General features: G+C 50.8%; 1 protein-coding gene across 1 annotated transcript; it reads right to left on the bottom strand.

Moving 5' to 3' along the window:
* Positions 1–182: 182 nt before the first annotated feature.
* SLC2A5 (solute carrier family 2 member 5) lies at positions 183–22,934 on the bottom strand. The gene is made up of 12 exons (XM_060289450.1): positions 22,752–22,934; positions 15,285–15,383; positions 14,330–14,490; positions 10,873–10,997; positions 5,887–6,039; positions 3,058–3,183; positions 2,759–2,946; positions 2,530–2,640; positions 1,968–2,069; positions 1,595–1,670; positions 1,016–1,143; positions 183–923 (listed from the first exon to the last, which is right to left on the bottom strand). The coding sequence occupies exons 1-12, from the start codon at positions 22,782–22,784 to the stop codon at positions 720–722; spliced, it is 1,506 nt and encodes a 501-aa protein (XP_060145433.1). The 5' UTR covers positions 22,785–22,934; the 3' UTR covers positions 183–719.
* Between the last annotated feature and the right edge of the window lie 1,711 nt (positions 22,935–24,645).

Raw genomic sequence — 24,645 nt, 5'->3', positions numbered from 1 at the left:
GCCAGGCTCTTCTAGGCAGTGGGGATTCCGGGATAAACAGAACTGGCCAAACCCCTGCGCTAAGGGGCTGACACTCCAGTGCAGGCAAGCTGTTTGAAGGAGCAGGGAATGCCCCTCGCCTTCCACCGGCTCACAGAAAAGCAGCACGTCTTGGTGAAAAGTGATCATATTTGTTTTATTGAGTATACAAAGGCAATTCTATTGTCCTCTAATAATATAATTTGGGAACAATAATCTCTGACTTGGTTAAAGTCTCCATAGGGACCTGCTTCCCAGATTCCTAGACTTCATGACTCACGACATCATACTTTTCAAAACTAGTGTTTCTGGAGATGGATCTGACAAGAGGATGGATTCCACCCTGAACACGGGCCCGTGGGTCCCGGAAGACTACGGGATTGGAGAAGAACTAGTTTCTTTGGCCACGTTTGAGTCCTTCCATCTCAACACCATGGTAATGGCTTTCATTATAAGAGCCGGTGTTGCCAGGAGCCACACAATGGCTGACCCAGCATGGCTGAGGGACAGCTGCCCGGCATGCCTTGGGGTTGGTGATGGGTCAACCTGGAAAGAGACAGCCTGGCTTTAAGAACTGCACAGAAGCCCTTACGACAGTCTCATCAGGGCCTGCCTTCCACACCGGACTTGTCCTAGTTCTGGATTCATAGCCCAGGAGGGAAGCTCCACGCAGACCTGATTCACAGGCTCCTCCTCTCGAGTTACTGCCCCGCAGTAGAGGGCGGAAAGTCCTTTAGCTCCTCCTTTTCTGGGTGCACCTCTGACATTTTGTTCATCTTGGTGAAGATCTCATTGATTTCTATGAAGGTCTTGGACTTGGTCTCGGGGACAACCAGGAAGGTGTAGATGGTGGTGAGAACACATATCATGGCAAAAATGATAAAGCTGTAAGCTCCGAGGCCCACCTGTGGGAGGGGAGAGGGTTCGCGTTCTTGAAAAGGTTCTCGATTTACTGCTTGGGTATTTTGGGCCTCTGGGGCCCCTGGGTGGCACTTACTTGAATGAATGGGAAGATCAAGCCCACAGTGAAGTTGGAGAGCCAGTGGACACTGCCCCCCACCATGTAGGCGGCCGGCCGGGAGGACTGCAGGAAGATCTCGGTGATGAGCAGTGCGGGGATAGGACCTGGGGAAGAAGAGGAAGAGCTGTCTTCCCTGCCGGGCAAGCAAGCCCACAGAGGGTCCTGGAGCCCCTGCCCGTGCAAGGTTCCAGAGGCATCCGGCCCAAGGCGGGGCAGTGTGTCTCCAGGACTCCTGGTCTCGTGGAGAAGCAGTGTGAGAAGGCACCTAGCAAGAGTGGGGCACAACAGGCGACATCCTGTGATGTCCCCAAAGGGGGCCCATGACCACCTGTAAGGCTCTCTGTGCCGACCACACGGGCACCGTGCTCCAGCCTACACAGGCTGCTTTCCTGTCCTCGCTCAAAGCCCTCTGCCACAAGAACACAGGCAGAGAAGCCATTTGGGCCGAATTCGCCCCTCCCTGGAGCCTCTCTAAGGAGCTCAGGCCAGCAGTTTCTAGGGCTGGTGGTACAGGAGGGGGCAGTGAAACCACAGAACCAGCTCTGGGGTACATACTGGGCCCAAGGGCATGTCCTATGACATAGGAGATGACGCAGGCGATGCTGACGTAGGGCATCCAGGATATTGTGTCCTGTGGGGAGAAAACAGAGTTGGATCACACCTGGCAAAGCAGAGACAACCTGGGACGGGAGCGTCAGGACTCTCGGTTCCCGGAGGGCCAGTAGCTCTGCCTGGGTTGGGAAGGCGGGCGCCAGGCACCTCCTTCTACAAGCAGCGCCACCTGGATGCCCCTGGAATACCGGCTGGAAGTGGGAAGTGCGCTGCTGGGGCGGGGATCGGGGCTGCACGGGATCCCCAAGCAGCGGACTCGCGCATGCGCACGAGGGTGCAAGGCCCCCCCCCCCACCTCAGGCGCCCCCTTCCTCACCTGCAGAGCCAGGGCGGCCGTCAGCACGCAGCAGGCGGTGAAGCAGATGGAGAAGCCTAGGAGGAGCAGGAATCTCCTCCCCAGGAGCTCCACCACGAAAACCTGGAGGGAAAGGGCGAGGAAACGTGGGAGGCTCAGCAGGCCCACCTCCCCTGTGCGCCCACCCGCCCGTGTGTGTGTGTGTGTGTGTGTGTGTGTGTGTGTCCTTGAATGGCCAGCGGGCCTCCGCACTGCGCAGTCCAGGGGCCCCATTTGTCACACGGTGGCCCTGGCACAGGTAGTGGTCCCCAGTGTGAGACGTTGGAGAAGAGCCACCTCTCACGGCGGTAGCTTCCGGAGTGGACGGTGGGGACGGGCCTCCATCTTTGGGGCCACAGGCTACCGCCCCCCCCCCCCCCAAGAGACAGGCTGGCATCTGAGGACAGCCCAGAGGCTAGAGAGGAGGGACCGAGGGGCACGTCGCCACTGAGCTCCGGGCTCCTTCCTGGGCCAAGACTCCCCACTCTCAAGGTGCCCTCCATCCTTGGTGGCGGACAGGGACTCGGCTCCCGGGGGCACTCACGGCGCAGACGGTCATCAGCACGTTCACTGCGCCTGTGCCCGCCGTCACGTACTGGACATCCTGTGCCCTCACCCCGGCGCTCAGGTAGATCTGGTCTGCGTAGTAGTATATCTGGAAGGCCACCCCCGAGGCTGGTGAGGCCGGCCGGGCAGCCTGGACCCCTCGGCGGATCCCTCCCCGACCCCGACCCCGTGCCTGCCCGCTGCCCCGGCCCCGGCTGCCTTGGTACCGCGTTCACTCCCGACAGCTGCTGGCCGCCCATGAGGACGACGATGGAGATGACCTGCCACCTCAGGGACCTCATTCTCAGCAGCTTCAGCACGGAGATGAAGCCCGCGGCCTTCTCGGCCCTGTCCTCCTCCCAGATCTCCTGTGTCTCGGCGTCCACGTCGTCCCAGCCTCGCAGTTCCCTCAGCGCTGGGGGAGGGAGCAGAGAGGGCGCTGGGGGCTGAATCACGCAACCCCCCGCCCCCCAGCAAAGATGCCACAACCTGCGTCGTTTCTTCCGGTCTCCGGGGAAAGCCTTACCGTTTTTGGCAGCCACGTCATCTTTCTTCTGAATGAGCAGGTACCTGGGGCTCTCGGGGAAGAAGGGCAACAGAAGGAGCTGCAGTGCCGCGGGGATCCCGGTCACGCCGAGGAGGATGGGCCAGCCTGCAAGGAAACCAGTCCTACGTGAGAACTGGCGCCCAGCCTCCTCTCCTGCTTCTCTCCGCCTCCAGCCCCACGGAGCCGCTCTGGCCCATTATCCTGATTGGTTTTCTCTGGAGCTGGAGTTTCTTTCTTCTCTTCCGTCCCCAGCACCTAGGATGGCGCCTAACCAAGAGCGGACACTCTAAATACTTAGAGAATGGATGCTGACGAATAGCCACTACCCGCCTATCAGACGGACAAAGTGAAAACTTCTGACAACACCAAGCACTGACGAGAATGTGGGCAGGTGGGAAGTGTCCACACCGCTGTGTGGACACGTGGCATCTTTAGGGGACAGTCTGGCAGGAGCTAGTGATGCTGGACACCCACGTGCTCTAACCCAGCAGTCCCACTCAGGAACGCACGCCTGGGCCACCAGGACACCGGAAGGACAAGGGCAGAGCAGCACTGATAATAGAAACAAAACCCAGAAACAAGGCGAATGTCCACACAGTAGAATGGACGCATACATCTTGGTTCATTCGTAAGATGGAATTTTATACTGTGGTGAAAATGAAGCAAGTCAGGACAGGAGCCAATCCCACCAATGTGATGTTGGGTGCAATGTGGTTCCACACGATGTGGTTCCACAGTATTAAGTCCGGAAACAGGGAAAATTAACTCTGTCTTCTAGAAAAGTGGTGAAACTCTTCTAGGGAAGAGTGAGGATGCGATGATCATAAATGTTGGCACAGTGGCTCCCTTTGGGGGCGGGAAGGCTGTGATTGAGGGGCGCACAGGGGGCCGGCGTGGTTCTAGTTCTGGGCCCTTATGTATGTTACATCACTCAATAAAAACGGTTAAATAAGTGAATGAGTGGTTCAGGCTCCTTCTAGGAGCTGTGAATGCCCGACTCACCCCCTTTTCTCCTATGCAGGAGGTGATAACTGCAGACATCTGCGTGCCAGGCACTAGAGTCTAACGGCTTTTCACATGTAGCCCACTTCCCCATCATAGCAATGTCTGGAGGCAGGTACCAGGATCAACCCCATGTTACACCTGCAAACACTGAGGCATGGAGGGCATGTAGCTCCCTTGCCCGAGATCAGTTATTTAGGAGCAAAGCCGAGATTCGAACTCAGGCACATCGAACCCTGAATCCCCATCCTCCCAACCTTCTCCCACCTCTTGGCTCTGAATCCAGGGCCTAGCTGATCCGGGTCCCGCTTCTATCACCCTTGCACGGACTACAGCGAGTATGGACGTGCCAGCCATTCGGGCCGTTGCCATCTGCCCTCTGGCCCCCACCCCGCCCCCGACACTGAAACTCTTCTCATGAGATCTCAGTGACCGCTAACTGCCAAACCCAGACACCCTGTTCCAATCTTGACCCCCGTGACTTCTCTGCAGTCTTTGTGCTGTGACTGCCCACTCGCTTCCAAGAACTCTGACTATTCTCTCTGGCCTGCCTTCCTTCTTCACTGAGTACCTAGAATGTGCCATGAATTGCGCCGGAGATTCAAAGATGAGGAAGGCCAAGCCCTGCCCTCCACACTCTTGTCTAGAGGAGGGTACCGAGGGCTGGTTAGTCACCATAAAGGATGGAGGGACAAAGTGAGAGTCCACCACCACACCTGCAGCTCCCTGCATGCACAAAGAACTTTATGCTTCCATCCCCTCTGCCCACATCTGGAATGCTGGTCCTACCCGGCCCCCCAAGCCCAGGCCCTCTCTGAGACCCCCTCCCTGGGTGGAACCATGGCTGCCTCCCACACACCACAGAGCACTTCGCAGGCGCCAGGGATCCGTGGCTGTTTCTGGGTGCAGCTGGTTGGTTACGTGCTATCAGCGGGGGACAGGAACCTAGCTCCTCCACTCCTGGGCCCAGCTCTTTACAAGGGCGATTGAAAGGTGGGAGAGCTGGTAGTTAAACTCGGACTCAGGCCTGCACTGCCTGCATTTGTGTCCTAAGGAGACATTGCACATGTGATCCAACTTCTCTATGCCTCAGGTTCTGCACCTGTAAAATGGGTATAGTAATAGTACATGCTTCATAGGTTGTTTGGAGGATTAAATGGCTTATGTAAAAGACATCGTGTCTGGCCCATATGTTTTGACTGGTGCTTTGTTAGTGGTGATTTCCCTTTCAGAGGTTCGAGACCCAAGACGAAGAAAAGGGAGGTCATGCAAGAACAACGCCAGTTATGAGTTGCTGTGCACCTACTGTGTGCCAGGCCCCAGCCTCTTGGGGTGGGGGGATGTGCGGCTCTGAAGTCTGGGTCTGGTGTGGATACCAGCCCTGAGACTCACCACCTCACCCACGGAGGCTGGGTCTTGTGACCCTCTTTCCTGGTCTGTGATGGGATGATCACGGGCCCCTGGGCAGCTGCATTGCTGGGAGGCTCCAGTGCAATGGTGCCGGAGGCCTTAAGCACAGAGCCTGGCACCCTGGTGGCCGTCATAACCACGCCCCGGGTCCCTGTGTGACAGCCACCAAGCAACAAGAGAAAGAGAGCAGCACCTCCTGCGCCCTCACAACTCCCTCATCCGTGTCCCAAGAGGGACTAGAGAACGTCAGTCTGTCCCCACCAGCTTGTTCAGGCCCGCTCTGGGCAACCTCCAGCTCAGCACCGTGGGGTCAGGGCTGTGCAGGGGCCCCGTCGCTTAGAGAGAAAAGACCAGCTCATAGGAACGGGCTGGGGGTCTGAGGTGTCCTGAGCTCACCTGCTTCGTTTGCGAGGAGACTCCGAAGACCCAAGATCTGGGCCGCAAGGATGCCGACGGTGATGAAGAGCTGGGGCACCACCCCCAGGGCCCCCCGCAGGTTCTTAGGGGCCAGCTCCCCTAAGTACATAGGGACGACATTGGAAGACAGACCTGGGAGGGAGGGTGAAATAAAGACACCGTCAGGAAACATTAGTCTGGCAGGGATGAGCTCTGTCTTCAAACACATTTATTCTTCCTCAGCAATCGCATTAGTTGGGCTGAAACTGTCTCAAAACTGCAGGACTAAGCAAACCACCCCTCTTGCAATTCTTAGGCCTTTTAACTTTAAGAGAAAATAGTCTGAGCAAAGAAGTTCATGGACAGTGCGTTTGCTTCCAGACTGGTGTCACCTGGGGACACAGGCCACCCGGACCTCAGGTCTTCCCTCCTGATTGGCTTGGTCTCGGAGAGGAAGAGCCCCGGTGTGGTTAGACTCTCTCTCCTCTCTTGCTCCTTCGGGGGGAAACCTGTTACTAAAAGGCCAAGGACCCCTGCCCACCAGCTTTACCTTCTGAGACTGTATATTACATAATAAGCTGATGCACAGACATCGAAGCACAAGCTTTATTTGTCAGTAAGCACTGAAAACTTAAATATATATTGTAGACTAACTGCATTCTGGGATTTGTGTAATGACTGAACTACTTCTGACTCCTCAGTGTTTGAACTTGTTGGTTTTCCCATCTTACTGATACCTGACCCCCTTATGAATAGGTGAAACAATTTAATAGGCTCTAAAGTATTTTCACAGATATTATCCCATTTAGTTCTCCTCAAAGTCCAATGAAAGGTTGGGGGTCTGGGAGGAAGGTCAGATGGGTTGTTACTGGTCCAAGTGTCGCACGTGGAGCCAGAGGCTAGCTGGTGCTCAGAGAGACGTGGGGTCTGAGAGGGAGGCTGTGGCCAAGGGCAGACCAAGGGAGACAGTGTGGGGTGAGGGGAGGCTGGAGCCGCTGGTGATGGGAGGGTATTTTATAGCACTGAGATAAGAGGAAACTGACGGCCAAGTTTTCAGCTCTGCAATTCTGCTCAAGGGCATCTCTGCTTAGTATTTTATTATTATTATTTTTGGCTTTTTTTTTTAACATCTTTATTGGAGTCTGATTGCTTTACAATGTTGTGTTAGTTTCTGCTGTATAACAAAGTGAATCAGCTATACATATACATATATCCCTATATCTCCTCCCTCTTGCGTCTCCCTCCCACCCTCCCTATCCCACCCCACTAGGTGGTTGAAAAGCACTGAGCTGATCTCCCTGTGCTATGTGACTGCTTCCCACTAGCTAGCTATTTTACATTTGGTAGTGTATGTATGTCCATGCCACTTTCTCACTTCGTCCCAGCTTACCCTTCCCCCTCCCTGTGTCCTCAAGTCCATTCTCTATGTCTGCGTCTTTATTCCTGTCCTGCCCCTAGGTTCTTCAGAACCTTTTTTTTTTTTTAAGATTCCGTATATATGTGTTAGCATACGGTATTTGTTTTTCTCCTTCTGATTTATTTGACTCTGTATGACAGACTCTATCTAGGTCAATCCACCTCACTACAAATAACTCAATTTCGTTTCTTTTTATGGCTGAGTAATATTCCATTGTATATATGTGCCACATCTTCTTTATCCATTCATCTGTCGATGGACACTTAGGTTGCTTCCATGTCCTGGCTATTGTAAATAGAGCTGCAATGAACACTGTGGTACCTGACTCTTTCTGAATTATGGTTTTCTCAGGATATATGCTCAGTAGTGGGATTCTGCTTAATATTTTAAAAGGGGCATCACAGTTCATTAATTAATACCAATTCTTTCTGATTTTCAGACAAAGACAGACAGTCTTTAGAGCAGCTTTTAGGTGTCTTGTGTGGTGGATGGGCGGGACACTGCAGGCCCAGTGCCCAAAGGGCTATGGAGAAAGCGAGGCCCTCATGTTGCCCGGTCACCATTCAGGCCCTGGTGGTCGCTTCTCAAGTCTAAGTGCTTCTGAACTTAGTTAATAGCAACACTGGAGAGACAAACACCAGGAGGTTTGTGAAGAGATGGGATTCCCTTCATGTCGGTGGAGAACAGTCTCATTCTGTCTTAAAAACAACTCCACGGGGCAACCCCCGGCCAGCCTGTTCTGACACCAAAGCCAGAGAAGCAGCTTTTAAAGTTTAAATTCCGTTAGTGAAAGTCTGAAGCGATCTTACCAAAGATGTTGACTAACAGCAAACCAGCAAACTGAGCATCTGGGGGTCCAAGCTGCATTGACCCTGAGCCCCCTTGGTCAGAGTGGCCGTTTACTTCGTTTTTAGGGTGTCTAAGTACCACGGGGCTTGATGACACCCTTTCCTGACTTTTCAGGAAATACGTGAAGGAATGAACAGCAAATAGATTAGGCTTCTGCTGGAGTTCTTCAAGTATGACCTGAAGACACAGGGGGTTCCTGACACCTTTCAGGGGGTCTGTGAGATCAAAACTGTTTTCAGAACCGTCCTGAGATGTTACTTGTCCTTTTCATTCTCGTTCCCTGACCAGTTTTCCAGAGATCACACGCCCTCTGACGTCACACCAACAGAACACAGAAGCAGGTTTGAGAACCTGGCTGTCTTCTGTTAAGTCAGACACTCAAGAGATTTGCAAAAATGTAAAGCAATACCACTAAATTTTTTTGTTTTAGAAACTAGAATTATTTTCATAAAGACATGTAATGGGCTTCTTAGTGCTATCTTAAAACGAATTAATACCTTTCTTGGTTGCAATTTCTAACATGGTAAATATTGATCAGTATAACCCATACGAGCTCCTTAGAAGCCTCAATAATTTTAAGAGTGTAAAGGGGTCCTGAGGCCAAAAAGTTTGAGAACTGTTGACCAGAAGTCATGCTTATTTAAAAGCAAAGGTTGGCTGGGAATTCCCTGGCGGTCCAGTGGTTAGGACTCCGTGCTTTCACTGCCGAGGGCCTGGGTTCAATCCCTGGCTGGGGAATTAAGATCCGGAAAGCTGTGTGGCATGGCCAAAAAAAAAAGCAAAGGTTGGAATGTTAAACTGTGATTTTTCTATTGGAGCCTAACATTTCTTTTTTGGAACCAGCTCTGAATTGTTGGCTGGCAATAGAAACGTCACAGCACCTGTCCGCTGCTGACAACTTCCAGGAATCGTCCATTTTTCATAACGCTGAGCCCGGCTGCAGGGAAAAAGTGCAGGAGCAGGGCCAGGCACCTCGGGACTCCTGGCCAGATGGTAGATGAATGTCCGGTGCTCTCAGGGAAAGCTAGAATGAATGAAGTTTGCCAGGGGGCCCATCAGTCCCTCCTTGAGGTGACCTCTTCTGTCTTCGGGAATCTTGTTTTCCTCTTCATCTCCCCAGCCCTGCAATCCCTCGCCACTTCCCCCAATACCAGGCTCCTTGCTGCCTCCTCTATTGTCAGTAAACTCCAGGGAAGGGGTTTACTGACATCCAGCCAAATTATCCCTTCTTCATCCCCATCCCTGTGTTTGGAAGGAGAACGAGTCACTTGAAAATGCCACAGCCTGGTGGGGGGCGAGTGAAGTGTCCAGGGTGCAGCATTTCCAGGGGCGCTTACCCTTGGGGGCCCACCCTGCAGTGCACGGCCCCGAGAGTGGGCACCTCGCTTGCCTCGACGGCCCTGGCCCTTCTGCCTACAGAGGAAGCCAACCTGAAGGAAGGCCACGGCATGGCTGAACCATGTCTCTTCAGTCTGAAGCCATCATGGGGGAACTTTCTATAACCAGGGAAACCCGGCCTAGGCAGAATGGCTTTGGAGAGGTTACTACCATTAACTCTTTTCTGGTAGAGGGATTCATGCATCTGATAATTTCTCAAGCTTTTTGGACCACAACTCATGGTGCAAAATACAGAAATACATTTTACATCCAACTTGGTTCTCACATATGTATAAAGATAAAGAACTGAAACAACGTTTCAAAAGACAATCCTTGGGCTTCCCTGGTGGCGCAGTGGTTGGGAGTCCGCCTGCCAATGCAGGGGGCGTGGGTTCATGCCCTGGTCCGGGAAGATCCCACATGCTGTGGAGCGGCTGGGCCGAGAGGCCCGCGTACCACACACAAAAAAAGACAATCCTTATCTTTACTACATGTGACACAGTCTACCCTAGTTAAAAGCAAAAAAAAAGAAAATACTGTTTGCTGATCCACCAACTGATCCTGAGACAGGCTGGGATCTGGGACCCTTTGCTGCAGTGTTTGCACCTGGACAAACATCTCCTTGAGCAACAAGCTGCAGAGAAACTATAAGGGACTAAAAATAACTGTGTGCATGTGTAGTTGGGGCAAATTATGGACAAAAAGACCAAAGAAAACCCAACTGTCACCTCTGAAGAGCCAGGGGAAAACACTGGATGTCTTGAGCAGAAGCAGTGTACCGCGCATGCCCCTGCACGCAACAGCACAAAGGGGTGGGCAAAACACCCAAGCCACCCCTCTGGCCTGATGCCTGGACACACCTCTTCCCTCACCCCATATAAGGAACGAGCTCGCCCCCCACCTCGGGGAGTGAGCAAGGGAACCTGTTACTTGTTTTTGCTCCCTCCTGCGGCTGCAGGGACCCCAGCAAAGCCTTGCCTGTATTTCTTGTCTGGCCTCTAGCCAATTTCTGTTGATTGGGGAAGGCCAAGAACCCTGGTCAGTATCAGTCCCAGCCTGCAGTTTAGAAAACATTGAGATAAAGGACTGGTTGGAAGGACCAGTCCTGTCCTAAGATTCTGTATCTCAGTCTTTCAAAGAACAGCTTTCTTCACAGGAAACTCCACAGTGAAGATCTGCCCGCGGTCCACACACACCCCTATCACGCAGGGGCTTAAGCGTCTACCCACAGCAGAGGTGTAGGGACAGCGTGACCCTATATGCTTCAGAGACCCCAGACTGGTTCAGACACCAGGTGCCTGTTCTCCCTCCCTCTGACCATCCCGAATCACAGAATGGTTTACCTGCACATATTCCCACCAAAAGTCTGGCCACAATTATCATCTCAAATGACTTGGCAACTTCACTGCATCCCATTAAGATCGCAGGCACGATGGAAAAGATGTTGTTGAACAGCAAGGTTCCTTTTCTGCAGAGGACAAAATACCAGTCGGTTTGGTTTAAGGATCTGCCACTCCTTTAACAAATGTTTGCCGAGCACCTACTCAGTTGCAGCAGTTGCTGTTGTGTTGTTCGATTTGCTGTTGACCTAAGATGGATACAGGTCCAGTGCATGGCCTGGTGTGGGAATATTCTCTGTGGGAGCAGATGTAAATGACCCAATGCAGAGGGCATCAGTAGTGAGGAGCAGAGGGAAAGGCTCCCATATCACAATACAGTAAAGGGTTCTGCAACCATAAACTAACATGATTTTAGTGTAATCTTGAAACCCAGACTGGATGAGGACATTAAAGGAAAGGTTTAGGCCAATCTCACCTATCAACATAGATGTGAAAATCCTAAATGAAATATTAGCCAATTGAATTCAACAGCATATATAGGACTCTTGCAAGGTTAAAAACACCATATTAAAGATTGTACTGGGGAAAAATATAGGATTATCAATTGAAGTAGCAAAACAAGTCAATAAAATTTGATATCTATCATGATTTAAAAGAAAACCTTAACAAACTATAAAAATGAGGGAACTTATGTAAGCTGATAAAGGGTATCTCCTGAAAACCTATAAAAAAATCAAACTTAATAAAACTTACAAAACAGTCCAATTTAAGTCAAGACTGGAGTAGGACTTGGGCCCTGGAGAGCCAGACAAAGGCAAAGGGAAAGCTTCTCTGGAGAAGCCCCTCCCATTGGGCTCCCCAGGAGTCCCCCAGCCAGGGACCCCCACCCCCTGAGATGACGCGTCACCATTACAGGACACACAAGACAATCCAACACCTGCAAGAGGCCGCACATACAAACAGCACAGCTTCAGACAACAGGATTAGATAGAAGCCATCAAATATGTTTTAAATGAGTGGTGTCATAAAATAAGGAATCAAAAGCGTACTATAGAAAGAACAAGAACATGCATAAAGCAGAACTACCCAAAACAATAGCAAAAAAGATAGATTTTAAAAGCAAATGAATAAAACTTAGAAATGAAAAATATAGTCATTGAAATAAAAACGTAGTAGGTGAATTGCAGCTGAGGAAAGAATTAATGAATAGGAAGGCAGACCTGAGGAAGTTACATAGAAAGCAACAGAGAGAGAGAGAGAGAAGATGGGAAGTATGACCTATTAAGATAGGGAGGATTATAATATCACTAGTCACAGTAGCCAGAAGGTGGAAGCAACCCAGATGTCCATCGACAGATGAATGGATAAACTAAATGTAGTATATTCATACAACAGTATTATTCAGCCTTAAAAAGGAAAGAGATTCTGAATGCACCTTGAGGGCATTAGGCTAAGTGAGATAACCCAGTCACAAAAGGACAAATCTCGTAGGATTCATTCATATAAGGTCCTTAGAGTAGTCAAATGCACAGAGACAGAAAGTTGATTGGTGACTTGTGGGAAGATAAGAAAGGGGAGTTATTGTTTAATGGGTACATGGTGTCCGTTTTTGTAAGATGAAAATTATAGAGATGGGTGGTGGTGATGGGTGCAGAACAGTGTGAATGTATTTAATGCCAAAAACCTGTACACTGGACTTCCCTGGTGGCGCAGTGGTTAAGAAGCCACCTGCCAATGCAGGGGACACGGGTTCGATCCCTGGTCCGGGAAGATCCCACATGCTGCGGAGCAACTAAGCCCATGCGCCACAACTACTGAGCCTGCGCTCTAGAGCCTGCAGGCCACAACTGCCGAGCCCGCGTGCCACAACTACTGAGCTCGTGTGCCTAGAGCCCATGCTCCACAACAAGAGAAGTCACAGCAGTGAGAAGCCCGCGCACCGCAACAAGAGTAGCCCCCACTCGCCGCAACTAGAGAAAGCCCGCGTGCAGGAATGAAGACCCAAAAAGCCAAGGAAATAAATAAAATAAATAAATTAAATAATAATAAATAAATAAGGCAACGGATTGAGAAGACATGTGCCGGATACAAGAGTACAGTGTGGACATTACTTGCACAATGTGCTCAGAAGTGAAATTTCCTCCCAGCACCCTCTGTGCCTCCTTTTCCCATGTGTGACGAGGGGATGGGGCTTTTGTAAGGATTAGTGTAATTAGTATCCCCTAAAAGCACTTAGGATAGAGGCTGGCAAGTAGGAACCCATCAATTAATTGTTAGCTGCTACTGATATTTAAATAACACTGATAAATCTTTAAGAAAACCACAAACAACTGAATAGCATTTATCACATTTTCAATTGGACTAGCAACTGTCAGCTCCATCTTCAGACCAGACGGCTAGTCCTTCACTCAGGAGAAGCATCCTGCAGATCTGTGACTTGACTGACGCTCTGCCCACCGGTGGTCCACAGGGAGAACTGTGCGTTCAACACCAACCTCCCAGCAAGACTTCAGGACCTTAGATCCTGAACCACAGCTTGTATGTTTCTATTCTCAGATTCTTTTTAAAAAAGACCGGAGAAGGGACCAAGGTCTGGGGTCTGGCCTTGAGCTCACTAGATCTGGGGCTGAGAACGGGCACTTTACCTCAACCCGCCTCCGCGTGCCCATCCTCGAAGGGAGGGGCCTGGAGGGGAAGAACTCTTAAATACTGTTCATAACAAGGCTGCTTGCTCTCTCACGCCCAATTTACCAGGGGGGTGGGAGGGCTTAAGGACCTTTCTTGGAATCAAATACAGAATCTCTGATGCTTCTAGAATTAGGGGCAAAGATTTAAGCTCTGCTCTTGCCACTGATGACACTCACAGTGAGGGTCGCCCTGGGACCACACGGTCTCACACTGAAGGGCTTGACATTAATCTCAGCCATTTCAGAGTTTCACAGGAATTTAATTTGGGCTGCATTTTGCCTGTAACTGGATTCCAAGGTGAAAGAACAGAGCAGTTAGCTTGTGTTCATTTAAGAAGCAGAGCTCAGGAGCACCAGTCTATGGTCTGAACTGGGCCTGATGTCTTGGCCATGCCATCTGGCATTTGACTCTTCTAAAGGCCAAAAGGAAGTTTTGGAAAGGACGATTTCAAGGCAAGAGAGGGTAAGAGCGGGAGTGAGTCCTGATCTCTGAAGCACTCTCTGCTCTTTCCATGCCCACCCCAGACCCTGAGACCCATCACCCCCACCCAACTCCAGCCCTGAGACCTTCATTGCCTAAGTCCCCAAACACTTGGTCAATGTCTGGTCTTCTTAACCACATTAGGAAACAACCACCAGGGAAGCCCAGGAAACAAAAATCATCGCAGCAATCATTACCTGGTTTTAGGATAATGATTTCTGCTTTAGGCCCAGGTTTTAAACTCTGATGCAGTCTATGAGTTTCAGGGAGTTGAACATTCACCTTGCCTTACCTGCCTAATGTATTCACCAAGGGGCCGACCATGAGGGAGCCGAGGAGGCCTCCAAAGGGAAACATGGACACAGAAATTGACCACAGCAAGGTCAAGGAGAATTCGTTTATGTATTCACCGATTCTGTCATAGTAGGTCTCGTTATAAAATGCTTTCATGAGCTGGAGAGCAAAGCAAAACAGAACACCAAAATAATTTGAGCTGGTTTTGCAGAAAGAACAGTGTAAGTTGTTGGGCCACCTGATGGGATGAGCTGGGCATGTTGGAACATCAACACGATTAAGTGGAGGAGAGGAATGAAGATTAACAGCAATTAGCAGGGGGCACCCACGCCGGGGCGGGTGGCTGGGAGGCCTCTGATGGGCAAGCTGCTGGGGATGTTTCTTTTTTTTTTCTTTAAAGAATTTGGTTGGTTCTCTTTATTATTTATTTATTGATTTGGCCACGCCCCGCAGCATGTGGGATCTTAGTTTCCCAACAAGGGATCCAACCCGCGCCCCCTGCAATGGACGCTTGGAGTCTTAACCACTGGACTGCCAGGGAAGTCCCTGCCCAGGATGTTTCTAACCCCAGAAAGGAATGACTCCAGGCTTCCAATCACGGAATCAGTGCTGGATGAGCCTGGCCCCTCCAGACTCTGCTGTGGATTACGAGGCTGCGGAAGATCAGAGTGCCCCCAAACCTACCCCCCACCCCTGGAGGCCAGCCCACCATGTGTCCAGCCAGGCCTGGCTCTCCACAAGAACCTGGTGCGTCCCCATGACCCTGTGCCTGTGCAAGTCCCTTGGGCTTGCGCTGTTTATTTCATGGGTTTCCTCCACCCTTCACTTGAGGTCCCACTGTGTGCCCTCAGCGTCTGTACAGTCCCACCCTAGTGGCCACCCGGGGAACCGGCTACTCCAAACCCACCTCCCCGTTCCCGGGGGGCTGCGTCTCGCCCACCATAGCGACCTACCTCGGCAGGGGAGTTAATAGCGGCCACGTTGTACCCATACTGGAAGGATGACCCAAAGGCAGCTATCAGCGTCGCCAGGGCAAGCACTGGTGTCAGCCTCTGCAGGAGGAGAGATCACGGCTTTAGGTAAGGAAGCAACCCGGGGCTCCAGGGAGCTCCTGATTTACTCAGAGTCTTGCAGAAAGATGGATGTAATGGGATCTGAAGACCCGTGGTCTTTCAACCACTCCGTGTCTGGAAACCTACCCTCCACGCACCTTGGGTGGAGCAGGTTTCTTTGACCGTAGCACTTAAGCCTGGATAATCCTTTGTTGTGGGAGGCTGTCCTGTGTGCACTGTAGAGACACACCTCACCCCATCTGGGACAACCTAAATGTCTCCAGACATGGCTAAATGTCCCTGGGGGCAGGTGGGGAATCACCCCTGGTTGAGAATCACTGGGTCTCAACAAAACCGAAGGGTCACCCCCTCCAACACACCACCTAATGACTGAGCTGCTCCTGCGACATTCCTGCGCAGGACTGCCTCTGCTGATTGCAGCAGATGCACTCAGGCACTGCTGCAAACACAAACCCCCAAAAAGTCAGAGAGAAAATGTGAGAATTTTTAATTTTTTAGGGCCACTGATTAACTTCCTTTAGCCTCTGGACTGTTGCTCTAAGAGGCAGAAGGCACGGTGAAAGAAATATTTAAATATAGACTTCTGGGGACTCTTAAGCACACACATCCTGTGACGATACCCCCTTTGACACCTGGGTAACTGAACACTCATTTAAGACAATCTTTAATGACACATGGGAATTCATTAGTAAAAGAATGAAAATTGGGAGAAAAATAAAAGTGGAAAGAGCTTTGCTCTTAGAATCTATGGATCTCAGTTTGAATTTGCTCACTGCCACTTTCTGGCTTAATTTCTGTGATCTTCAGTTTCCTCATCTTTAGTGTTAGGATAATAACATCTCTTGGAGTTATTGCAAAGATTCATTATGGAAGCGTCTAGCTGTGGAGGTGAATCCACTGACTGGGGTGGGCCTGGGCTCTCTGAACCCACCATTGACGCCCTTCGTCCTGTACTACAACCGAGGTCCCCATCACATGAGACTCAGCCCCTCTGGTGGCGAGCTGAGGTCCTCATGTCTCCCCTGGGCAGCATCCCCCCGAATCTAAGGGGGAACCTCTTGAGAGAGGCAAGTAGGAGCAGGACAGGCAGAGAAACAGTGGGCACCTGGGCCTCGCCTCATGCCCGGCGGGGACTGCTGAGCTAGTGGCCCCCTCCCCGACCCCACAGAGCAGGTGCAGGACCCGCAGGAGTCCTGGTCAAGAGCAGAACCGCAAGTGAAACTTTGCCCGTCTCGCCTCTTCCACCAAATAATTAACAAATGCTTAATTCACAGGAAGTTTCTGGTAAAGATGATAAGAGCCACAGACAAGGCAGCCTATCAAGGAGCAGCCGGCTCTGGTTTCCAGTCTCTCCTCAGGCCCCACCACCCCCTCGGGCCAGGGGGGCAGCAGGTGACAGAAGTGGGGGGAGCAGGGGATGGTGCCCAGGCGGGGAGGCGGGTTCCAGGGCTGTTGCTACACCGTGTTTTCTAAAGGCAGGGGGTACACAAGTAGGCATACCCACCCCACCCCCAAAACCCCACCCAGGAGGTAGCATGGGGCCAACCATGTTACACTTCACCTTCTGAAGTGCTCTAGGTATTCATTCATTCATTCATTCATTCATTCACACATTGAGCATCCTCTGTGAGCCAGCCATGGTTCTAGGTTCTAGCTACTAGGGATATAGTGGAGAAGAAAACAAAGATCCCTGCCCTATAGCTGTCCTATTGCTTGATTTGGTGGAAGGGAGGAAGGAAGGAGGGGAGGGAAGGAGGCGAGGAAGGAAAAAAAATGTTGATTAAAATTTCTCCTCTTCTAATTCCCTTCCCAGTAAATGATAAACTATAAATGCACCAGGCTTCATTCATACTGCAGGTGCAACTCCAACATTCTGCTTTGATGGGTCCTAAGGTTTGAAGTCCTTAGCAAAGCTCAGTGGGGGAGCTGGCTGGTGTCCCAGGCCTCATGCCCCAGACTGGGGGGATCCTGCCAGGTACGTGGATAGCCAGCTCTCTGACTGCTTTTATGGGATTCTAGCAAAAATTATCAGAGACCTCACGCTGTAGAGTGTCTAAGCCTAGAGCACATAATTCAACTTCTATTCCTTGGCTTCCTCCTTGAATTCAAGCCATAGGCACATTCTAAGAACCCGTAGGAATCAGGGCTCACCCTCTGTGGAAATAGCAAAGACATTCTGGGTAAGTTCTCAAGTTCTTACCGACCTTGCTGGTCCAAATGTCTTCATTCTTATGAAACAAAATTATTTTAAAGGCAGGAAAAGAAAAATTTAGCATAAAATGTTCTCTGCCATTTAAGCTACTATCCCCTCCCCTTTAGTGTGCATTAAGCATATGCATTACACATTAACTAGATCCCCTTAGAAGACACAGGAATGCCTACTCACACAAAAAAAGAAAAGAAAAACAACAACAAACAATACCCTCCTGGCACCAGCAAGCTAAATCCTTAGGAGATAACATTCCTTTCCCAATCCTGTAAGGGGCCACAATAACTCACTACTCATCTTGTTAGACTATGTAAACTGTCATATGTTACTTTGATGTATAACACTTCGTCTCAAAAATTATATAACTGTGCTCTGACTTCTAACAGGAAGAACAGTCCTCAGAGCTTTCTTTTTTTTTTTTTTTTTGCGGTACGCGGGCCTCTCACTGTTGTGGCCTCTCCCGTTGAGGAGCACAGGCTCCGGACGCTCAGGCCCAGCGGCCATGGCTCACGGGCCCAGCCGCTCCGCGGCATGTGGGATCTTCCCGGACCGGGGCACGAACCCGCGTCCCCTGCATCAGCAGGCGGACTCTCAACCACTGCGCCACCAGGGAAGCCCCCTCAGAGCTTTCTGAAAGACTGGCTGCCAGGTTATAATCCTCAGGTTGGGTCGAATAAAAATTTCCTTTCTTTCTTAGATTGACCGTTGATTAATTTTTTTTCATGGACGATGCAATAAACATTGCATTGCATATTTACTGACAGCTGTCTATGATCTGTGTACCATGCTGTAGTCCAGTGAGCAAAACAGCTGCCCTCAAGAAGACTGTGGTCCAATGGGAAAGACAGACATGTTTTTAAAACTTCGTAATAATTTAATAATGAAACTAGAACTGGAGTAAGTTTTGTGAAGAAAATCCACAGAAGTGGTTAAAGAGGGGAGTCAGGAAAGTGACTGAGAGAGGATGGGGGCCCGGGTAGGGGAGTGGCTGAGGCAGGAGAGCAAGAGGTACCCGCTTTGAGGACTATTTAGGAAGTAAAATCAAGGGATTCGGTACCCCTTGAGAAAAATGGAAATCAAAACCACAACGTGATACCACTTCTCACTCATTAGGATGGTTAAAACCAACAAGACAGGTAAATGTGCTTACGAGGATGTTGAGAAAATTGGGACCCTCTCACGTTGCTTATGGGATTGTAGAATGGTGCAGCCACTTCGGAAAAGAGGCCGGCAGTTCCTCAAAAAGTTAAACACAGCGTAAACATATGACCCAGCAATTCCACTCCTAGGTATATACCCAAGAGAATGAAAACACATATTCATGCAAACTTGATCACAAATGTTCATAGCAGCATTTTCATCATAACCAAAAAGCGGAAACAACCCAAATGTCTATGAGCTGATGAACTGATAAGCAAAATGTGGGCTATTCATGCAATGGAGTATTATTTGGCCATGAAAAGGAATGAAGCACTGATACTCGCTACAAAGTGGATGCACCTTGAACACAAGCTACGTGAAAGAAGCCAGTCACAGAAGACCACCCGGTTCCATCGATGTGAAATGTCCACAATAGGCAGATCCACAGAGACAGAGATAAATCAGTGATTGCCCAGGGCTGGGGGAGAAGAGGAGGAGATGGGGGGAAATGCGGAGTGACTGTCAGTGGGTAGGGGGTTTCTTTTAGGGGTGATGAAAATGTTCTAAAATCGATTGTGGTGATGGATACACAACTCTGTGAATAGATATTGAATTATATACTTTAAATGGGTGAATTGTATGGTCTGGGAGTTATAGTCTCAATAAAGTTACTATATAAAAAAGGCATGTAAGAAATTCAGGGCTTAAGCTTTCTTTTTCTTTCTCCTCTTTTCCTTTTCTTTCCTTTCCAAGAGGGGAAAAAAAAGAATTTGGTACCGGGCAGGATTAGGGCATGAGGGAGGATGTCCAGGTCTCCGACCATCTTATTGAAAATGACAAATGGCTCAGTGTCCTCAAGACACGAGAGGGGACCCTCCTCAGAGGCCAAGGGAAGCCGGGACTGTGAACTGTGCTTTTGAGAAAAACTAGGAACCAAATCCCTCATGCCCAAGGTAAACTGGCTTCCTGTTTTTCAAAATGCTGAGAACATTCTGAGACTTCAGTGAAGCAGCCACCTTCAGGGCTAGCCCTCTGACAGGGTGTGATTCAAGCTCTCTGGGAAGAAACCCCACCCAAACCATTTCTCTCTTAGGAATTTGTCTCCAATTTCTCTCTCTACCACCAGAGAGACACTCTCAGTCTCAGACTTTTCTTTGTCAGGCGTCTCCAGTCAGAATGCAAATATGCCTGGAAAAGTGAGTCCCTATGAATTATTAACACTGTAATTCACTCTATCACACTATGGAATGGACCCAAAGTTTCACAAACATTCCTTGAGGTCCGAGTGACGAGGGGAGAGAGGAGAGACAAACGTCATAACATTTTAGAGCTGGAGGGGTCAGGTGTTGTCGCTGCAGGGGGTTTACAGCGTGGCCACTGCAGCCCAAGAGCAAGGGGTTGCATCCTGCCTCTCCTGCTGCTGGCTGTGTGGCCTAGGGCCGGCTACTAAACCTCTCTGTGTCTTGGCTCCTTCATCTGTACAATGGGGACAATGATACTGCCTTCCTCACAGGACTGATATGGGGAATAAGTGAGTTCATATATGTGAAACAGGCCCGCAGCTGGCTCGTGGTGGTACACACTCCAAGCATTACACACTATATCACGGTTTGCTATCAATATTAATTATTAACAGTGAGGACCCAGACGGGAAGTTAGTAGCTCAACGACACTCAACTAGTTGGTGGTGGAGACACTCCACGAAAAATTCTGTTTTCACTTTCCAAAGCATTTTGGCATGTTTTTCTAATCATCTTATTTGTTTCTTTCAGGCCAAGAGTCCTTTTTCACGGCGGAAAGTCCCTGATGCACACCAGATTCATGTCTTTTCTCTTTACATATGAGGAACCCAAAGTCCAGTGAGGCCGTGGTCACACAACCACCAGGGCACAGCCAGCCAGGCCCTCCCCACCAGCCCTGAGCGGCCCCCGGCAGCCCAGCCTCTGTGGCCTGAGCTGCCCCCCCGCTTCCACTCAGCTCCCAAATCCCTCCTTGGCTTCACTTTGTGGTTTGAAGGTTCTTTTACAGTCACCACTGGAATAGTTCTGTTTTCACGTCTCCTGGGACACCCGGCGTATATTCACCCAAAGGGCCAGGTCTGCCCTCAGGCACCTGGGAAGGGGCAGCCTGCATCCCCCTGGATGGATCCCTGGAGGAGGCCCCCTTCCTTGGGGGACTGCAGGAGCAGGTGGCTGTGATCAGCCCATATCTTTTGCATGTGACCGTTTACTCATCTCCTTTCCAAATGTATCGTGCGTTTTCAGGGACCACCACGCAGGGTGTTTCTGTTCTTTTGCAGCCCCACCTGGGGGCACACCTGGGCGGTGCACCTCTTTCTTTTGAAGAGACGGCACAGACCAGACCAGGGCCCCCCTGACCCCCAAATCCCTGAGTTCTTATTACCTCACAGCTCGTTTTCTATAACATAGAGGCGATAACATTTGACCTAACACGTTCTTGTTGTCATGAAGTCCACAAGACAATCCCTGTGGAGTGACGCAGTAATCTCTAAAGCAGGCAATCTCGTGGGCGAGAGTGCTACTGGCATCTCGTGAGTAGACACCAGGGGTGCTGCTCGACATTCTACAACACCCAGGCCAGCCCCCCATGGCCAAGAACTATCCGGCCCCCAAAGTCAGTAGTGCTCTGCTCTAAAGGATGGTCACAAAATAATAACACTTACGGGGGATCCACTCTGTGCCAGGTAATTTACCACACATGGTCTCATTTACTTGTTCCAGCCTCCCTCTGAGGTGGTATGGTTATTATTCCCATTTTATAGGTGAGAAAACCAAGGCACAGAGCAGTTAAATAACTTGCCCAAGTTCCCACAGCTAGAATAGGATGGAGCAGGAATGGATCCCAGGTACTTCCACCTCTCAGACCTGTCCTTAATCTGTGAGCTACAGAGCATGGACCCAACCTGTCTATGGCAAGGCTCTCCTGTCCACGACTGAATAAATAATAATTTGCACAAATAAGTACCTCCCCCATCAATATAAGCAGATGCTGTTGTGATGAATAAAATGCAAATTTCTTAAAAGTGTTAATAAATTTATGTTACCTTTCTGTCCTTATGCACTTTCCTCAATCAAAAGACTCTAGGACTTCCCTGGTGGCGCAGTGGTTAAGAATCCGCCTGCCAATGCAGGGGACACCGGTTTGAGCCCTGGTCCGGGAAGATCCCACATGCCGTGGAGCAACTAAGCCCGTGTGCCACAACTACTGAGCCTGCATGCTGCAACTACTGAAGCCCACACGCCTAGAGCCCGTGCTCTGCAACAAGAGAAGCCACTGCAATGAGAAGCCCGCGCAGCGCAATGAAGAGTAGCCCCCGCTCGCCGCAACTAGAGAAAGCCCGTGCGCAGCAACGAAGACCCAACGCAGCAAAAAAATAAATAAATAAAATATTTTAAAATTTATTTAAAAAAAGACTCTAAAAGTACAACAGCAATTATATGGAGGGCAAGGGTGGGTGGGAAGAGGTGCAGAAAAATCTTTCGTCTCTAAAAGAAAAGGATTCTGATTATCTAAAAGGGAGGGAACCTCTGCTACAGATCTGAGTTCAATTCAAATCCTGCAACATCTTTTCTATCTTCTTTTCGTACTGGCTTAGTTCTTCACCTGCTGAAAAGGTTAGTGAAAATGCCCTGAAGTGAAAATCAAAACAAATCAAAAAACTCTCACAGGCTCTATTGTAAGGATTTTGTTGCTGGTTTCCGAAGCCCTTCACCTCAAGTTCTTACGGTGAGGGAAGTTGTGACAAACTCTTCCTTTGAGTCTCATCATTTCGGTTCCAGCCCAAAGAACCTCTAAATCTCAATGTGTCTAAATGTCTCCTCTCTCTAGTGCCTGTAAAAGTCCAGCTGCTGGGTGAGCTCTGAGGGGCAGGTGCCCCAGTGGTCCTCGCCGTGCACAGAGCTCCGAAGGGCATCCCCAGCAACGCCGAACAGGCCCTGCCGTGGGGCTGCCGCTTGCTGTCTGGACAGCAAACTTACCCCTTCCCTCCTGACTGCGTCCTCTTGCTCCATCTTTGCTCTGGAAGCGCAGGGTCCTGCTTATTTCCTTTCAGCCCAAATAACAAATGCACTGAATGGCGAGAGAAGACATTCTGGCTGTACTTTGGCCAAGCCAGGTAACAGCCAATAGCATTTTTATAGGCGGGCTAAGGCAGAATAACCCTTTCGGGAACCCAGAGGTTTGTCTCGTTTTCGCTTCTTCTTTTAAGGGAGATGTCTGGGGTCTAACTCAGCAAGTGGGCACCCCCCAGGGACTGCAGGCGCAGTGCCTTCCCGATTGGGACAGTCTGCGGTATTTCCTTACTGCGAAAGTCAGGCTCGTGGTGAGTGACTGGAAGGGTTATTTCCGTCACAAACACATGGAAAGCAGCAGGTTCCAGTGACCCTACAACACAGCAGGTAACATGGGGGCAGGAGATGGGGTCATTAGAGGCTTCTCAGGAGTGGTCCCTGGCAGGAAGCCTGCAGCCAAATCTCTCCACTAGGAAGTCGGCTTTTGCCCAAACTACCACGCAACACTTTTCTCAGAAAGTTTATTTTCCTTTTTAAGGAACTCAGAGTCGCCTAGAGATGAGATTTTCCGTGTAATCATCACTATTGCAAAAGCAGTAAATATTTCAAATCCCTTTATCTGCAGGGCAGGGAAAGTGAGTCACAGCTGCTCGTCTGGGTCCTCCATGCGTGGCCAGGCCCCTGTCGGCCCCCTGTGCTCAGCACGTGTGCGGCTGCCATGCGGCCACCACACCAGGTCAAGTGGCCAAAATCCAGGGCAGGCTCGCAAAGCCGATGGGCTTTCATCTTTCCAGGGCACGTTCCCTGTTTTATTTGCTGTGGCGCAAATGCAGTTAATGTAGTCACATCTTCCCCTGTTCACCTTCAAATGACAGTTAACTGGGGGTCCACTGTGTGTCGGGCACTGGTCTTGGCATCAGTGGCAAACTCGGGAATTGTCATCAGGTGTCTCTGTGTGGGAGGCTGAGAGGAAGGTGACAGCGTGTGTGTGTGTGTGTGTGTGTGTGTGTGTGTGTGTGTGCGCGCGTGTGTGTGTTAGTCCGTGCTTCCCCATTCACGTGGGGGGGGGGTTTGGGGGGATAGGGAGGTGTTGGGAGCAGTGGGGGTCAGGACTGACCATTTCCTTTCTCTAACTTCATTTCCTGTCCTTTTTCTCCTGGGTCACAGCCCTAATACCATGATTTCCCACTGAGGTTTGGCAAGACCAGAGGTTCCCAATTATTTCAAAGAGTTTTGAAAAATTCTGCAAAGAAAATGCACTTTAGTTGCGGGGCGGCGGGCTGGAGAGGGGTGGGGGGGTGAAGGGAAGGGGACAGGTTGGGAAAGCAAAAAGAGCTGTCAGAAGTTTGCCACCATGGGTCATTGCCAGTTCCAGAGGAAATCAAGAGAACCACTTCTAGGCCCAGAGCTTCCACTTCGCTCCCTGGGGAGCTGAAAGCTGAGAGATGGGGCTGGTGTCGGCCGATGCAGACCTCCCCTCCCCCGGCCTCGACCTCCCACCTGGAGTGGAGGTGGTGGGAGGAGCCGGTGGCCCGGCCTGGGCCGGAGGGGGCTCTCCTGTCCCTCGGAGGGGAGGGGAGGGGAGGGAGGGGGAGGGGGAGGGGAGGGGAGGGAGGGGGAGGGGGAGGGGGAGGGGAGGGGAGGGAGGGGGAGGGGGAGGGGAGGGGAGGGGAGGGAGGGGGAGGGGGAGGGGAGGGGGGAGCCGCAGTACCTGGCTCGGCGGCCCCGGGGCAGCACAGGTACAGCCTCGGCGTCACCAACGCCTCAGCGGCGGGAGCGCAGCGCGAGCGGAGAGAACGCGGCGGGGAGGCCGCCGGGATGCTGGGCCGTGGGGCGCTGTCCCCTCGCCCCTGCCCCGGGT

This window comes from Globicephala melas, chromosome 1, assembly GCF_963455315.2.
Source record: "Globicephala melas chromosome 1, mGloMel1.2, whole genome shotgun sequence".
Lineage (NCBI taxonomy): Eukaryota > Metazoa > Chordata > Mammalia > Artiodactyla > Delphinidae > Globicephala > Globicephala melas.
This window is presented reverse-complemented; position numbering and strand designations above follow the sequence as displayed.

Coding starts and splice junctions, on each gene's coding strand:
- SLC2A5 (XM_060289450.1), bottom strand. CDS start 22,784: ATGGAGCAAGAGGACGCAGTCAGGAGGGAAGGG. Junction 15,384..22,751: donor ACGCAGTCAGGAGGGAAGGG/GTAAGTTTGCTG, acceptor CTCCTCCTGCAG/AGGCTGACACCAGTGCTTGC. Junction 2,070..2,529: donor TGCTGATGACCGTCTGCGCC/GTGAGTGCCCCC, acceptor CTTTCCCTCCAG/GTTTTCGTGGTGGAGCTCCT.